The sequence below is a fragment of the Malus domestica genome, chromosome 15 (assembly GCF_042453785.1).
Source record: "Malus domestica chromosome 15, GDT2T_hap1".
NCBI lineage: Eukaryota > Viridiplantae > Streptophyta > Magnoliopsida > Rosales > Rosaceae > Malus > Malus domestica.
This window is the reverse complement of record NC_091675.1, coordinates 50,502,733-50,520,826: the sequence shown is the minus strand read 5'-3', so window position 1 is coordinate 50,520,826 and position 18,094 is coordinate 50,502,733. Positions and strand designations below refer to the sequence as shown.

General features: G+C 38.8%; 2 protein-coding genes across 3 annotated transcripts; one reads left to right on the top strand and one right to left on the bottom strand.

Annotated features, from left to right (window-relative positions):
* Positions 1-2,540: 2,540 nt before the first annotated feature.
* Positions 2,541-12,248, top strand: LOC103416289 (uncharacterized). The gene is made up of 3 exons (XM_029095182.2): positions 2,541-3,094; positions 10,465-10,589; positions 11,348-12,248. The coding sequence occupies exons 1-3, from the start codon at positions 2,833-2,835 to the stop codon at positions 12,023-12,025; spliced, it is 1,065 nt and encodes a 354-aa protein (XP_028951015.1). The 5' UTR covers positions 2,541-2,832; the 3' UTR covers positions 12,026-12,248.
* A 166-nt stretch (positions 12,249-12,414) lies between these two features.
* On the bottom strand, positions 12,415-17,853 carry LOC103416282 (probable serine/threonine-protein kinase At1g09600). Of its 2 annotated transcripts, none has more exons than XM_008354536.4 (8): positions 16,330-17,853; positions 15,546-15,830; positions 15,125-15,442; positions 14,540-14,767; positions 14,208-14,305; positions 13,605-13,692; positions 13,227-13,511; positions 12,415-12,918 (listed from the first exon to the last, which is right to left on the bottom strand). In XM_008354536.4, exons 1-8 carry the CDS (start codon positions 16,798-16,800, stop codon positions 12,790-12,792), a joined length of 1,902 nt encoding a protein of 633 aa, XP_008352758.2. In that variant the 5' UTR covers positions 16,801-17,853; the 3' UTR covers positions 12,415-12,789. The 2 variants fall into 2 exon arrangements, with proteins under 2 accessions (XP_008352758.2, XP_028951014.1); XM_029095181.2 differs by having other exon boundaries at positions 16,373-16,563.
* Between the last annotated feature and the right edge of the window lie 241 nt (positions 17,854-18,094).

The window sequence follows — 18,094 nt, the reverse complement described above, 5'->3', positions numbered from 1 at the left end:
CCAGTAGCAAGCTGCTGGCATATATGGGTCGAGACCATGGCGCGGGAGCAAGCCCAAATGCGTGGGCTAACATATAGAATCACGGGCCATGGCAAATGCAAGGCCCAACAAGCACAAAGCTTGCTGGCAGATTGGGCCATGATCATAAGGACGAGCCAAGAAGTCTACGGGCTTCCTTAGCGAGCAGGCTGGGCTTCGAGCCCATGCAGGTTGACCAGGACGAAAGCCTGAGGGGTGTCTATGTGGTTGCAGCAAGGCCCATATGGTTGCTGCTATGGTGGTGCACAGTGGCCATACTTTGTTTTTTTTTTCTTTTTTCGACAAAGTTAGGGTTTGACAAACCCTAAATTGCTTCTAATTTCTTTTGATTCTTTGACTCACAAATTCCACATAGCAATAATTGCGTAATGCATGAAACGTGTATATATATATATTGACAATATATACAATATATATATATATATATATATATATATATCGGAAGGTAAATATAAATGTAGAGGGTTCATGCACCATGGGGAATGTTCTCATGCTTCATGGTTGTTTCAAATACCTTCATTTATTTTAAGTGTACTTGATTGGTAGAAAACATCAAAAGCCCTTGAATTTGTTAAAGATCTTGCTCGGAAAGCTGGAATTTCATCTCCAATGCGTTGTATCACGTTCAACATAGAAAAATTAAATTGAATCAATAGCATGTAGATCAATTCAATAAAATAATAAATTGATCATAAAAAGAACGATTAAAACGTAATATTCATCTGATTGAAGAATAAATTCTTTTTAGCGTTGCGTCAAGAACATGGATATTGTGTTATAGGCATAATTTACTGAACTGTATAAAGGCCATAGAGAGATAGGAGGTGTTGCACATAGAGAGAAGAGAGATATGTGTACTTATGAGGTGTGTTCTATTTCATCCCATTGTGCCTTTATTTATAGTAGGATAGGTAAAATCCTTACCCTTTTGGGATTAGCATTTTGATATAGATGCCTCAAATTTGAATTTTTTTAATCAAACATCTATAACTTTTAAACTTTTGATCAAACATTCTTCTACTAATTTTTAATTAAAAATTATGGTTTTTATTGTATTTAATTAACCAACTAGTTCAGAAAATAATATCACAAATATTCTAAAATCACCACAAACATCCTATCTTATCTTATCATAATTCGTTCAAAATGAATTTTTCTTATTCAAATAATTTGTTGTTTTAAATTCTAAAAACACATAAACATCCTATTAACATACAATTATGAAATATAACATGCACATATATTAAATATAACGTACCAATCATTTGGTACGTTGTATAAATTTAATCTAGGTACGTATTAGTATTTTGGTACGTTATAAAATATTGTTTTTGGTACGTTATGTAATTCTTTATTTAGTACGTACCAAGTTATTAGTACGTTGTATTATCCTTATTTTGGTACGTACAAAACTTATGGTACGTTATGTGTAAGTTGTGTAACCAAAAAAAAAGATAACTTTTCACATTACAACATTGCACTAAAAAAATATTTTGTCAACTCTTAATAATTAATTATTGGAATAAGGACTCATTTTAAATAAAAATAAAAATAAAAATGTGATAACTCTTAGTTCACGTTTCTACTATAAGTAGTTGTTAAAAAATTCAAATTTGTTTTCAGTTGCATGAAATTAGGCAGTCTAGTCTACATCTCAATTTTAATTATAAACGAACTCTTGATTTTTTTTATAATCTATATAAAATGTTGAGTTGGAAATTGGAAAAACTATATTTCATCCAATTAATCTTGAACCCCAGTAGATATAATTGAATCCTTAAATTGAGGAAGGGATGAGATTCCATAAAAATAGCAATAAATTAATGAATATTATTGAGTGCATTTTTTTTTACATAGAAATGAATTTAAAAGAATTTATAAAATAATTAAATTAAGAATATACCTGAAATATAAAATTTAATTAAAAGTAAAAGCACTTTAATCAAAAGTTGAAAAGTAACAGATGTTTAATTTAGAAAAATCTAAAATGAGGCATCTAATTCTAATTTACCCTTACAATTAATAGGTAATCAACTCCTAATAGAAATATAAGAGATATCCCTAGATATATTATGATTTATACAATCACATTCCTAATCTAATAGGACAACAACAATATATAAAATAATTATTTTCAATTAAGGTTATTTTAGTAATTATACTGATTGTCATTTAGTAAATAGTTTATATGAAATTTATATCAATTATATTCCCATTCCAAAAGGTTTTTAAACAACTTCAACATGAATTTAATTACGATTCATCTCGATTCAAATTAGAGAACTTTAACGGAAAATCACATTTTTACATTAAAAAATCAATCATGATACTATTTATTTTATTTTTATCGTTAAAACTCAAAATTTTCAAGTTATTTTAATTAGTTTTCTTTCAAATTACTCACTCCTCAATTGCTATTTCATTTACTTCGGTAAGTTTGGCCGCCGGCGCATACGCTTGTTCACAGATTCGCCTATAAAGTACCGCACTAAAATCACAAGGCTGTGCAGCCCAATTCCCTCACCGTCTCACACACAAACAATTCGGTTAATATAAGCATATTCTCTGCCTCACACCGTCGCTGTCCGCTCTCGTCTCATCTCGTTCTGATTGGTCTCTCCGTTTTGTTTGTTTGTTTGTTTTTATTTTTGTATCCGTTACCGATTTTCTCACCCTCCACTGTGTCTCCTCTCTCGCACTCTCATCGTTTCCATCGTTGAGAAGAACAGTGAATTCTCTCTCCCAACTCCTATTTTCTTCTCCCCGGAAAACTCCTCTTCCGGCGAGGCCGCCATGGATCTGTGGTCCGTGCAGGCGAACAACATCGGCAGAAGCCCTTTTCTGCTCAGAAACTCGTTTTCTGAGAAACCCATTTCGTGGAGTTTTGTAAATGTGCGACCTTCCTGGGTTGGCGTTGAAGATGGGAAGGATTTCGAGATTGGGGTCTTGAATTGGAAGCGCAGGATTTCGTCTAAAGGGTTTCGTTCTTCGGTTGTCAGAGCCATGGGGAAGAAGAACAATAATGGAAATTCGTCGAACTCTTCGTCTTCGTCAGGTTCGCTCTCTCAGCTGGAATTAAATTGAATTGCAATTTGCATGTGATTGGTCGCTATGAATTTGACTTCTTTGATTTTGATGGGTTTGATTTTGTTTTGCTTTGGTTTGGGTGTGTGGGTTGCGATCGCGGTGATGTACTACTGTTTGACTTTTGAAATTTTATAGTTTTGAAGTTTGACTTTCTGGTCTGTTTGGTTTCCGGTGAGCTGGAGAGTGTGGAGAGTGTAGATGTGGAAATCTTCAGTCATAGAAAGCAGAATGTCCCACTCCCATATAGGACAGAGGGACTCTGTTGTCCATAGGCCATATGGTTTCACTTGGGCAATCAGACTTGGTAGGTTCCTTGCAAACCTTTATATGGATTGGACGGACAAGATAAATTTGTGGTCTGAAAGCCGTAGTTTACCGATTTCTCAAGGTACGACTTTGGCAGATGTTGTGGTCTGAGCCAGTAAGTCGGTAAAACTAGGATAGTCATCTGTGAACCCAGCTCCTATGTGTTTGAGTCTGTAGTTTGATCGTGTTTAATTGGCTCGGTTTAGACAAAAGTGTGCTTAGGCTATAATGGTCTTTGTTCTTTCTCTTATGTGATTGAGAAGTTTCGTCTCCTGGCTAGATAGTTGCATTTTACCCACAAACTTCCAAGCAGGAATTTGTCAGTTGTCAAGGCTAAGAACTTGATAGCGGATCATGAGTTAACTTGAACCGAGTACTCTGTAGGTCATCAGTGTCAATGACGTGTTTTCTTTAGGTTGAAACTCTATGTTCTCTCAGAAAGGAAATGTAACATGTTTATAGCAACTTGGGTTTTATGGTTTCAAAAAGTCAAACAGCAAAAAGAAAGATCTTCTTAAAATACTTAATTGTTTGCATTTTCTTTTTCTTCATTTCCTCGTTGTGACCAAATAAAGCCTTTGAGGTTTGGAACATGAGATTGTGTATAACTAATATACTTGGTACCAAATTAGAATGGCAAAGGGGATGCAAAGTTTATGTACATGAAATACTTAGTTATATATAATGAAATGATTCACGATTGTGAAGATTATCTATATAAATTGGGGCTGAAGCCTTATTGTATTTCATCTCAGACCACTGTACAGTTCTCAGTAATTTGAAGAAAATTTTATACTAATAATATTCCAGGTTATTTTGGATGTTTGAGGTAGTTAAATATGTTAAGACTAGCTAAACTGCTGACCTCATTTCTTTCATTACAAGATAGTGACAATTGTTTACTCCTGAAGAATGTAGAGTTTATTTCTTTTGGCTCCCTACTTATGATGCTATTCTGCATGTATATTTTAGCATCCGAGGTGGAGATATAATATGTGTTTTTAATTATGAATGTTATAGTTCCTACTCTTACAACATAATACTCCAATTAGAGTATGCCATGTAAGCATCCCCACATGTGATAGACAGTGACTGTCTGGTGCATTATGTGGCTTTAAAATCAATTCTTGCTCATGAAGCTTTTAATTGGGAGTAAAATATAGAATTCATCCCTGAATTGACACTCTGGTACAAGGAATGAATTTAAATTTTACTCTTTAAATTGGATCTACAGATGTCAATAAATTGAGACCTATCTTTATAAAAGCTTGTATAAGATAAAAAAAGGGAATTTGTACATACCGTAGTGTATTGCACATTGTAGTAGCAGGGTTTCTGTAGATACTGCATTCCTGCAAAGCAGAGTTGATATGTAGATTTCTTGGCAATGGATGCAACTACTAACTTATATACCAGGATGCACATCCATTTGCTATGTTATGTCCAACCATAGCAAATGGATGTAAACTCCAGAAACCTGAATTTGAGTTTCTTTTTCCTTTTGGTACTTGAATCTTTCGGTTTAGCCCACCAAGTATATCTGCCCTAGCTTTACATTTCACGCTTAAGGTTCATTGATTTGTTTTCATCCCATGTTTGTTAATAGTTGACTAGAATTTTTTTTATCTCCAATTTCCAATAGTCTGGTGTAACATGACCACAGGGGTAAAAGGTAATTAATTTAAATTAATTAGGTTGAGGAAAAACTTAAGAGTACACAAGTAAACAAATTACTTGTATTACACACACAAAATATTACAACACTCAAAAGGACACAAAGACACACTTTAGAAGCAATGCGGAGGACATGACACAGGACCGAACACAATGGCATTCTAAGATTCATATAGCCGACCCCACTCAGTGAAGAAGGCTTTGGTGTATTTAACACAATACGTTGAAATGAAGCAAAGCTTATTTATTGATATCTCCGATAAGTTACAAATATGTACATATACATGAGTCAAAATAAACAAACAAGAGGGAGCCTTCACAAAGGTTGCTTAGGAGAAGTCTCAGCAGTCGGTAGAGCCCTAGAAAGAAATGGCACCAGAGGGGGATCATTCGGAGCCTCAGTACTGGACAGAACCCTAGAAGGAGGAGGCATCAGAGGTTGATCATTTGGAGCTTCATTACGCGGTACAGCCCCAGAAGACGAAGGCAATAAATGCCTTTGGAACAAACCCACAAACCGCTGATGATCAAGTAAAACCTGACCATCAGATTCCTTTATCTGGTCAAGCTTCCTCTTCATGTTTGTAGCATAGTCATGTGCAAGCCGGTGCAACTGTTTATTCTCATGCTTGAGCCCTCTAATCTCCTGTTTGAGACTCATCACTTCAGCCGCCAATGATTCAACTTGACGGGTTCGAGCAAATAGGTGTTGGACCATATTAGACACAGAACCTGCACACTGAACACTTAGAGCCAGAGAATCCTTAATAGCCAACTCATCAGACCGTTTGGAAAGTAGTCTGTTATCTTTGGGAGTGAGAATGTTCCTGGCCATCACCGCAGCAGTCATATCATTCTTCATCACGGAATCCCAACGGTAAGAGGACCAGTAGGGGATAAGAAGGATGGGCGTCATATGTTGTCTGGAGAAGGCGTGGCTGCCTCTTCAACAAGGTTCAAGTCAAAACGACGGTCGGAGGGGCCAGACATTTTCAAAGGTGTTGAAGAGAGAAAAGGTCGGACAAATCAAGATCTTAGAAGTGCAAAAAGGGAGCTTCTACTGGTGAAGATTCAAGTGTGCTTTGGAACTTAATGCCAGCCTCTATAAAAATTTGCACTCGACGGAGCTTCAAAAATCGAAGAGGCGCCTGCCCAGAAATCGAAGAGGTGTTTGCTTTCTCAAAAACTGGGCTGCTCAGAGACCACGAGGGCCGATCTCAGAAATCGAAGAGGCGTTTGCTTTCTCAAAAGCTGGGCTGCTCAAAGACCACGAAGGCCGATCTCAGAAATCGAAGAGGCGCTTGCTTTCTCAAAAGCTAGGCTGCTCAGAGACCACGAGGGCCGATCTCAGAAATCGAAGAGGCACCTGCTTTTCTCAGCCTTGTCAGCACCTGTCACATGCACACTCAGCTTTGCTGAAATTACGGGCATTCTGTTGAAGATTTCTGGTGAAGTAGAAAGCACGTGAATCTTATTGTTCAATCATCCACTTTCCACACGCACCATCAGCTCATGGGTACCACAGATAACTTTGCAAAAGATCTCTGACAAAGTTTAGACACGTGAAGCTTGCAGCTCCCACTACATCGCTATGACTAAGAAGGGTAAAAGAATAGCAAAGAAACAACACTAACAAAGTTTAGACACATAAATTTTGAAGGTCTAGCTACCATATTATTACCCATAAGGGTAAAGGAACAGCACCACTGCTGGATAATTGGAAAGTCCCTATGTGTCAACCTCTGTGCTCCATGGCAAGGTAAATTAGCAAACATGCCCAACCTTTACTCACATTCGAAAAAACACTCCTAACAAAATTGCTTGCTCCAAAATCAAAGAGGCACCGTCCTCCGAATCTCAAGAGCCAGACTTCCAACATGATTACTTTCTCAAAAATCAAAGAGACACCGCTCTTCGAATCTCGAGAGCCAGACTCCCAGCAGGATTGCTCTCTCAAAAATCGAAGAGGAGTTCTCCGAATCTCAAGAGCTAGATCCCCGACAAGATTGCTTGTTCGAAAACCGAAGAGGCACCGCTTTCTCAACTTCGAGAGCCAGATCTCCTTGGATAAAGCTTGTCTGTAATCTTCACACGCAACATCAGCTTTCCAGATACCATAGACCATTTTTTCAAAGTGCTCTGACACGTGAAGCTGGCAGCTTCCACTACCGTGCTATGACCAAGCAAGGTAAAGGAATAGCATTACTACTTGTTAGGGAAACTCCTATATATGTCGACCTCCATCCTCAACGGACAGGCAGACGTGCAAAAATGCTCAACCCTTCCTCATATCTGAGAGGGCATTCCCAACGAAGCCTCTCGAAATACTCAACTTTCTTTCCCCCCGATAATCCCTCTGCAAACAAGCTACACCAGAGCAAGAATATCTCATATCATCAGGGTTAAAAGCAAGAGTATCCCATATCATGCTTTTTCCCTGTCTTTTCCTTTGGCCTTGTTCTTACCTGCAAGACAAGGAGAAAGAGAGCAATCAGTCAGCACTTGAAATCAAGCTTCTAGTTAGGAATTGACTGCCTGGAACCCCTTACCTGATTACTTACCTGGCATTGCTCTCGAGTACTCATCTTCAACATCTTATGCTTCCAGAGAAGATACCACATCTGCCTGAGGAACAGATAGGGAAAGTGAGAAGGATACAAGGAAGCATGTGGAGACAAGCGTAACAGAACACGTGCCGATACATCCATTATTTTGTCAACAACAAAAGTATCCCATATCAGCAGGGTCGAACGTACTCTAGATTTGATGGACTTGTTTTGACTCAAATTCTTCAGTCGGCCTTATACTCTGGAGAAAACCAGAAAATCCTCCAGCCCAGTTCAAGAATAAGCCTGTGGAAAGTTACTTCTTCAAAAGCAAAAGTATCTCATATCATCTGTTCTCCTTTTCTTCTCTTTATCCTTCATGCTGCCTGCAAGATAGGGAGAATGAGAACAATCAGCCGGAACTCGAAATCAAAATTCTGATCTGGGACTGATTGCTTGGAGCTTTGTTTGCTTACCTTGTCTGTCGTCTCTTTCAGCAGATCCCCTAGCTCGGCGACTTGGGGGACTCCTACTATATGGTTTGTATTGCGCTTGACCAAGCCTGAAACTACAAGTAAGCTTCAAGTGAAATTGATACATTACCTTGTGCATCTCCACTAGTTAAAGATAACACCCCTGGATGGAGGAAGAGTACTTCCAGAGAAGATGCCACATCTACCTATGAGACAGATAAGGCAAGTGAAGATGAGAGCTTGAACCTATGTCATTTGTACTAAATAATTCACTTGTACTCACTAAAGGAGAGCTTGAACCTATGTACTTGTGTAAACCCTTCACAATTAATGAGAACTCCTCTACTCCGTGGACGTAGCAAACCTGGGTGAACCACGTACATCTTGTGTTTGCTTTCCTGTCTCTATCCATTTACATACTTATCCACACTAATGACCAGAGCAATCTAGCGAAGATCACAAACTTAATACTTTCTGTTGTACCAAAGTCCTCACTGATTTTGTGCATCAACAATCCTTAAGTCCTTACCTTTTTGCGTTGGTAATGGATGAGTTAACAGGACATATTCAAGATGATATTCCTTGGTGTATGCTTTTCGCAAACGATATAGTGTTGATGGATGAAACTCGGGAGGGGTAAATGCGAAGCTTAACCTTTGGAGAGAAGTGTTGGAATCTAAAGGTCTTCGCCTAAGCCGATTAAAGACAGAATATATGGAGTGCAAGTTCAGTGCAAATGGAGGCCAAAATGAGTTAGGGGTGAAGATCGGAGATCAGGAAATACCAAAAAGCGACCGTTTTCGCTACCTAGGATCTATCTTGCAAAAGAACGGAGAATTAGATGGAGATCTCAACCATAGAATACAAGCTGGATGAATGAAGTGAAAGAGTGCATCCGGCGTGTTGTGTGACCGTCGTAGGCCATTAAAGCTCAAGGGAAAATTTTATAGGACGGCAATAAGGCCGACGATGCTGTATGGCACAATGTTGGGCGGTGAAGCATCAACACATACACAAAATGGGTTTGGACATGTGCAAAGAAGGCCTACTGACGCTCCGGTTCGAAGATGTGACTACGGGTAGAGGTTCAGGGCCGAAGGGGTAGAGGAAGACCTAGGAAAACTTTGGAAGAGACCCTAAGAAAAGACTTAGAGTACTTGGATCTAACGGAGGACATGATACAAAACCGAGTGCAATGGCGTTCTAGGATTCATATAGCCGACCTCACTTAGTGGGAAAAGGCTTTGTTGTTGTTGTTGTAGAGTGATTACGGCATGATCACCCACATACTAGTGCATGTTAAAACATTGTAACCCACTGCATCACATAAAATCGTCGAAGTCCTATCCTCACTTCTTTGAGGACGCGAATGGTCTATTCTATGTCGTTTTGCTCTATTGAGAATTAGAGAGTATGTTCTTTTCAAAAGAGAATCTGAGTATATTCTTGCCTTGTGCTGTAATATAAATAGATTGCTTTTCTTTAGTGCTAATAGTTGTATTATGCTTTTTCTATGTCATTATCTACATGGTTCTTTCTTTCATTCCTAAAAGTTTCCATCAGTCCCAAACTATTGTATTTGCTTTGCTTATTTCTGTCCTGAATAATTATTGCTATTTTACTTATGAGTACACTACAAATATGACCAAATGAATATTACTTTTTGAATCCAGTTGTTTTCTTCTCCCACACTCATGAGCTCTGTCGGTATGCCCTCCGCATTACATGTCAATTCTTAAACCCTTCATGATAGCTAAATAAAGCGTTCATGTAATCAATGCCAAGGGAGCTGTTAATAATTTACATAACGAGAAGAAATTGTAGGAACAATAGGTACTCAATTTAGTTTTCTTCTATTGAGAGATTTTATTTTGACAACGATGGTAATAGAAACTCTATTGGAGTCTATACATTGTCCATATGCTATGGTGATTATTTCAGAAAAAGAATTCTTTCGAAGCCAGAGTTGTAATCGAGACTCTTTTCAAATGATTCTTTATTGGGTCTGTTTTTCAAATGACTTTGGGTATAAAACTTTCGTCCTCCATTTAATTCACTTTTCGGTAAAAAGTGAAAAAGCAGTAATCAAAATGTTATGTGTTAGTTCATAGTTATCTATCTATGGGTGTGTGTGTGTGTGTGTGTGTGTGTGTGTGTACACTTATCGTATGCGCATCATGTCTTTATGTCTGTATGCACACATGAATGGAGGTTTTCAGCTTTCACATAATTCTTAAATTGAGCATGGTAAGAGTGATTTACTTGTAAATTTCTCTTTTTTATTTGTTACGACTTATAACTACTTGCATCAAAAATAATTTTTGCCATTGGGTTTACAGGAAATGGTGACCGCTCTATTCCAGAAGGTGATAGTGAACAAGAAAACTATTCTTCTGAAAACTTCAGTGACGCTTCATCCTCTGACTGGAGAGAGGTCAGAGCAAGGCTGTATACTATAGAGCAGGTGAAGTTTTACTTTCCTGAAGGGCTAATGTCCTCTGAAACTAAAATGCATAATAATCATGTTCTACACAATACTCATCAATATACTACTCTTCCCTTATTTAGTTAATCGTTTTTTCTTCCAAGGTGATAATAAGACTTACTGAATTTCGAATCATCTTGTTATGGATTAGTTCACGTGTTATTGACCCTTTCAGTTTGTAGGTGATCGGTCGGGTTGCTGATACAATTGGTTTCTCTAGGTCGAAAATTAAATGGCACTTAACACCCAAACGGACCATGCGACCCTCACATACACCCATGTTTAGGCAAAGAAAACTCACCCACACAAACCAACCATATCACAAATATCATACGACAGCCAACCTCATCTCAAATATCATATGACAAGAATACACAAAGCAAATCACAAATATATATTTGTCTTGTCTCCCTTTTGTGCATTTTATTTTCTTTAGTGTTCTAAGTTGATTGTTACAGACAGCTTTGTAGAAGTTTTGATACCCTACTGTAGACTTCTTCACATCGGGTACTGGTCTGTGGCCTTTTGGTTATGAGTGACTCAGTCCATAAATAGTTAGTGAGTTTTCTTCCACCTTATTTTGATCCTATGCATCCCAAGTGTTGCATTGATCAAATCTAATGGCTGGAGCAAATAAGTGCCCTTGTAAGTTTGTTGGTCCTCACATGGCCCTAACATAACAATTTCTAATGATGATCCTCCATTAATTTCCAAGTTTAATTGGAAACTTTCAACAGGAAGAAAATGCTGAGTCTGATGCTCAGAACCAAGGTGGGGCACCCCACCAGTCGAAACCTCTTGGCCTGAAGTGGGCTCATCCTATTTCCGTACCAGAGACAGGCTGTGTCCTTGTTGCCACAGAAAAGCTTGACGGGGTTCGTACCTTTGAAAGAACTGTTGTTCTCCTCCTCAGATCAGGAACCAGACACCCAGAAGAGGGACCATTTGGAGTTGTTATCAACAGGCCACTCCATAAAAAGATTAAACACATGAAGCCCACGAATCCTGATCTTGCAACCACATTTTCTGATTGTTCGTTGCATTTTGGTGGGCCTCTTGAGGCAAGCATGTTTTTGTTAAAAAGCGGGGGCAAGTCAAAGCTCCCTGGGTTTGAAGAGGTGATCCCTGGCCTTTGTTTTGGTGCTCGTAACAGCCTGGATGAAGCTGCAGGGTTAGTAAAGAAGGGTGTTCTTAAGCCTCAAGATTTCAGATTCTTTGTTGGCTATGCTGGGTGGCAGCTGGATCAGTTGGCAGAGGAGATTGAATCGGATTATTGGTACGTGGCTGCCTGCAGCGCAAATTTGATTTTTGGGGCTTCATCGGAGTCCTCACAAGAAAGTTTGTGGGAAGAAATTTTGCAGGAAATGGGTGGCCAGTATTCTGAAGTGAGTCGAAAGCCGAAGCAGGATATGTAGCTTAATTTATGAGCCTATTCGTGCTCACTAAACAGAACCTAGTTCTAGAGTTTAAGCAAATCGTGCAGTCGATGTATATGTTTAAGCCAGTTGTACAGAAAGTTTGCTGGCTTTTCAATTAGTACATCTCGTCTTGTTTCATTTCTTCCTTGTTATTTCGTTCTTTCTTTCTTGTTGTACTTTTTCAATAAAGTTATGCTATTTATGGTTTTTGTATGCAAAATGTCATCTTAACTCAGCTGAAGACATGCACTGCAGAAGTTCTTTGTCTGCAAATTATTTAGAAATTTTCCAGTTGAGTCTAAAGTTCAGTACTCGGGGATCGATTGCGAGACAACCACAGATTGATTAAGACGTTAATGAACGTAACATGATATCGAGCGTGTTCCTATCTTACAAGAAAAATGAATCATTAAGAGAAGAAAATTGTTATCTTACAATGTACATAAACAACATCCTTCTCTGTACTGTACAAGGCGAAAGCTCCAAACCTATAAATTGTCCAGGAACCAACAAAAAACCAAAAGTTCCTTCTCGGTTCTCTTTTGCGCGGTACCTTCATCTTCGCTAGACCTCCATGCTGACATTTCTCATTGGTTTTCGTAGTTAACTAGCAAACTTGGCGGGTGCAAGCAGCTGTTTCTGGTGAGCACTGAGCAGATCAGCATGGTTATAGAAGAGGCAGCAGAATGTCAATCGTTCAGGATCACCGAGGTATGTCTTTTATGGTCATCATCAAAGGTCTTCATTGGTCCTGGCCTTTGTCAACGTGCTCGTGCTTTACGTACAGCATGCTGGATTTGTCTTTCGTGCTCTTTGAGCATGTCCTCAAGATTTCCCCCCGGAGGCACCAATGGTCCAGAGTAATGGATTCTGTTCTTAGGTACATAGCACTGAAACCATACAAATAAGTTAGTTCATTGTTCATGACTACTATCGTACAAGAAAATAAGACAACAATCAGAAAAGAATCTGAAAAGAGGAACGAAAAAAGCGCGTATGATCAGTATCACTAAAAGCGTGTGCAGTCTTTCGTAAAATACGCTCCATTGTGCTAAAAAGTCACGTCTAAACTTATTTTAACAAGCGGAACAAAGATTAAGAGATCATTAGCCAACACTACAATCCTTGATTAGCCAGCAACTTTGAAAGAAGAAAAAGCTTAAGAAGGTGAGATGAGTGCTGAAAAACAATTCCTTACCCTTCTGGATTCTTTGCTAGCCACTGTTTCATCTTTCTTACTGGAAGAACTTGATAAGTCTGCTGCAGCTTGAGGCATGTGAGATCTCTGCGACTTTAACTCTGGCCTACTTGTATAACCTGCTGTCTTATTCAATGATGATCCAACTGCACTAGGGTGTACCATTGAACTACAAAGAGAGTACCCATTTGGTCTCGCTCCTCCAGGTGGTTCCATTGCAAAGCCAGAGACACTATCTCGCTGGGGCGTGTACTTGTGACCTGTCGTTTTCAGGTTTCTCTGTCCCTGCTAAGTTTATGTTAGCCAAAAGAGTGAAGCTCAAAATATAAAGTATCGACGATTGAATAAATGGTAGATGTGTCAAATTCATTTTTATACCTGCAAAGATACATCTCCCTGAACATTAAATTCTGGTGATGGCCCCTTGGTATCTCTTGAACCCCCTTTAAACGCATCGGCTTTTCGCCTGAAATTTAAGAAAAGACAAATATGAGCTCAAGAGAACATTTGACAGCATCGCCTCCTGGAATGTTTCAGTAGTTTTTTTCCATCCAATCTGAAAGAAGATGGATTTTTTAATCGAGGCTCAGATCATTCTGCAGACTTATTTATCTTTAGTTACAGCTTATCTGATATTATTTTCTGTTAGCGGGCACCATGTCATCAACATATACTAATGTAACGAAACAAGTTGATCAAACTGTCCAAAAACTAACCTGCGTCAGCATTCCTAGAACATAACATATATTTCTAAGTGCCTATCACAGCCTACCTCAAGTACATTTTTAAGATGCTTATACCTCTGAACGTACTATACAAATTTATTGTTTTAGGGAAAGGATTTATATCAGGACAAGTGCAATATCATAACAGAAACCGACAGAAAATGAATCGAATTGTTAATATTCTCTTTCTTGTACATATCTCTTCAATATGTACAAGACAGAAAGTAAAAGAAATGAAAGCCTTTTAGAGAAGTACCGTTTTTCCTCATCCCGAAGCTTTGCATCAAACTCTTTGCTTGGAGGATATTTTGGTAGATCTGCTGGATCACAAGGTAGAGGATGTGTACTGAAGAACTGCAATGAACAGAGCCAGATAAAAGATACATGAGCAATATTTATTAGCAAAGGAAACTAAAGACCAGTGTTCTATAAAGACACAGTCGGTAATGATATTTCTGGAAGCTATCTCTACAATTGCATGATCTAATTAGTTGCAAACTGGTGAAACTAACGCAAAACCGGGAGATAGTATTAAACACCATCATGAAGGCACATGATTATGGTATTAAAGGAGAAGCTCAAATTTACCTCACTAGTAAGCGCTGAAGCAGCCGATCCCCGAGTCTCTGGTTCTATTGCAAGGAGTTTTTCAATAAGCCCCAAAGCTGAAGGAGGGAAGTCCTTGAAAGTATCTGCAATACGACGCTTGTAAGGTTGTTGAGGTTTGAAACTAGTTGCGAGGGGTAACTTTGTTTTCTTCCAGAATTCCTCGGATGGTGAACCACAAAGCTTAAAAATTTTATGCATTTGTTCCACCTGAATAGCAGCAATATTAGTTGCCAATGATAACATTGAAGACAATTGTAGAACAATTACTGTATTTACGGAAAATTTGTATGAATAAATATATAAAACTAGAAGATTAGACTCATTCCTTACTTATTTTGGAAGAAAAACCTGGCAGAACAAAGTGACCGCTCGTATAATTTTCAACAATTTTTATCATAAAGCAGGCAGACAAAAAGGACTAATTATTCTAGTCGGGTATCATGCACTTACCGGACCCAGCGGTCACTTGGTTACAGCAAGCATGAAGAAATTCATGAAACTAGGAATGAAAAAAATTAGTTATTTTACAAATTGTCAATATAGTTATAGGAATAACCAATTTACCTCTGTTCTGCCAGGCATGATAGGCTTTCCAGCAAACATTTCCGCTAGGATACAGCCAGTGCTCCATAGATCTATAGAAACTCCATACTCAGTAGAACCAAGCAAAAGTTCAGGTGCCCTATACCACAGTGTCACAACACGACTTGTTAATGGCTGCTTTTGATCAGGCTCATAAAAGGTCGCCAGACCAAAGTCGCCTATCTTGAGAGTTCCGTTGTTGTCAAGCAAAAGATTTGAACCCTTGATATCTCGGTGCAGGACACCTTGACTATGACAGTGTTCTAGTCCACGAAGCAATTGTTGCATATAACATTTTATCTGCTATTCAATCACACAATTATAATCATAGCATATTTTGTTGCAGTGCAACAAGTACATTCAGCTCAAAAGTTATTGAAAAAGGAAAAAGAAGAGTGTGTACCTGTGGTTCAGTAAACTTGATGCCACGTGTTGCTGCTAGACCAGCAAGGTCATGTTCCATATACTCAAAGACAAGGTATAAGTTGCATGACATTCTTGAAGTGACTAGACCCTCGAGCTTCATAACATTTGGGTGATTAAGTCTGCGTAAAATTAAGATTTCTCTTGCCATAAAGCGAACACTTTCTGGGTCCATATTTACAAATCGTACTTTCTTCAATGCAACGATTTTACCAGTTTCCAGGTCGCGAGCTTTGTATACACTGCTATAAGTTCCTTGTCCAATCTGCAAAGAAAACATCCATTGATGTTTAAAATACTTCACCCTAAGGAAAAACTCTTGTCTAGAGCGCACCTACAATCCCCATCTAACGCAAATGATTACATAGCGACCAAGTACATATAGCGCCAATTTCAGTCTATAGTTTTTCATATCAAATGTACAATCCACAAATTCAAAACATGCTATTCTATCTTAATTTCACATGAATCTGATATCCGTTTGGAAGTAAATAATATGCACGAAACAGAGCAAAAGAATTCAACTTAAAACGATCTCCCAATACAGATGCAGCTTTCTGTAAACATCATACAGAATTACCGTTTCTTTTTTGGGTCAACGACAAAATTACTGTTTTTAGATTTAGGCAAAAGCACATTTCAAAATTCATTAACAGGAAATAATACCAAAACTCAGTAAGGAAGCAACCAGACAATAAGAGAACTGATGCAAGCATTTAAAGCACTACGTAAGAGGCAGTAGGGAAGCAACAATTAGAACTAACTTTGTCTAACTTTTCAAAGGAGTCTGCCCGTCGAGGCACCCACCCTTTGATGGCATCTCCTGCAACCGAAGTTAGCCACGACGGCCATCCAGCAGCAGTTTGTTCTCCTTTTGCCCCATGTGGCATGCTTACTATCCTAGACATCACAGTTTCCCTTTCACTTGCTCCTAAATCCAGGGTTGCCCCTCTTTGATGATTCAAAATCCCTAGCCTTGAGATGACTTTGGTTTTATTATGATCATCTTTACCAGCATTGTTCCCCACATTTGCTTTTGAGGCTGTTCTTGATAACCTGCGCACTGACCCGTCGGCCCCACCACCGCCACCACCTACTTCTGCTACAATGTCATCTCTCAATGAGGGAGTAGGAGCAATCAACTGAACCGAATAATCCTTCAATGGGCGTTCTACTGTATCGGATTCCTTCGCCATTTCCTCTTGCGATGTAGCTTTTGAGCAAAGGCAGCCCATATTTTTGTCACCTCCTAAATCCCCTGTTTCCTATTTCTTCCAAACTAATCACCCCTTTCGCAAATTATTTGAGTGAGAGCTTTTATCAAATAGGTTACCTGCATTTCCTGGGAAACCCAAGAGTTTCCCTCCTCAATCCATCATTTCTCCTTAAATTCTCAATCTGGGTATCTCTCTTTCCAGCCAAAAGTAACCTGAATTCACATATCCGTAAGCATTTGACCCCTACCCAGATACCCAAATTCCACAAAACCTCAAAATCCAGGAAATGGGGAAGGAAAGCTGTCTCTTTCTCTATAAAAAAAAAAAGAAAAAAAAAAGAAGCAGAAAACTGGAAGGTGAGAGAAATTATCCAATCCCAAATGCCAAAACTTGATCAACAATACTTGGACGTTGCTGTGGAGGAGGAAGAATGAATTAATGTACACAAAAGATTGGAGCTTTAGGAATGGGAAACCCAAAAAGCCAGACCAGAAATCCCTGCACCAGAAAATGAAGAAATGAAGTGCCGGTGGAATGCAGAGGAGTTCTGGCTGGCTGGCAGGCAGATTTTCTGAATTTCAATTATCAATTAATTCCCTATAATAATAATAATTAAATTGCTTTTGGTGTGTTGATTGAGAAACCAGAAAGTAGGGAGGGGAGAGAGGAGAGGAGGACATTGATGGAAAATCCCGCCCAAAAAAAAACAAGAAAAAAAAAAGAGAGGAAAAAAAATGAGGGTAGGGGGAGGACGTGAGTTGTGATTTGGAGGTGGGTAGAGAGAGATAGAGATTTGCGTGCGGACATGGCCCCGAGAAACGCGAGGGACCGAAGGTTTTTGGGGGCTTTGACAGGAAGGAAGGAGGGTCCGACTCTGATTCTCTCTCCCCCCCTCTCCAGCTGAGCTGTTGTAGAGAGAGAGAGCTTTTGTAGAGAGAGAGATGTGCAAGAAGCATCGATTCACAGGTACAGAAGGAAGATGTGTAGAGAGAGAAAGAGAGGAGAGAGAGAGTGGAAGATGGATGAGCGAGTGGATTTTGGTCTACGATTACTGACTGCATTGCATGCACTAATCCATGATGAGGACGTGCGTCGCATAATGTTATGCGGTTCTTGCCCTACTCAGCATTATTATTATTATTTTACTTTGCCACGTATTATGAAAGTGACCATTTACTATCCTAGTGGAAAAAATGTTAAGCTCTTCATAACGAGAAATTTTTTATTGTGACAGGAACATGTGCGGTACACCACATGTTTTTATATAAGTGGTGGAAAATTGTATTTTTTAAGTTATTAACTTTTTAGCACA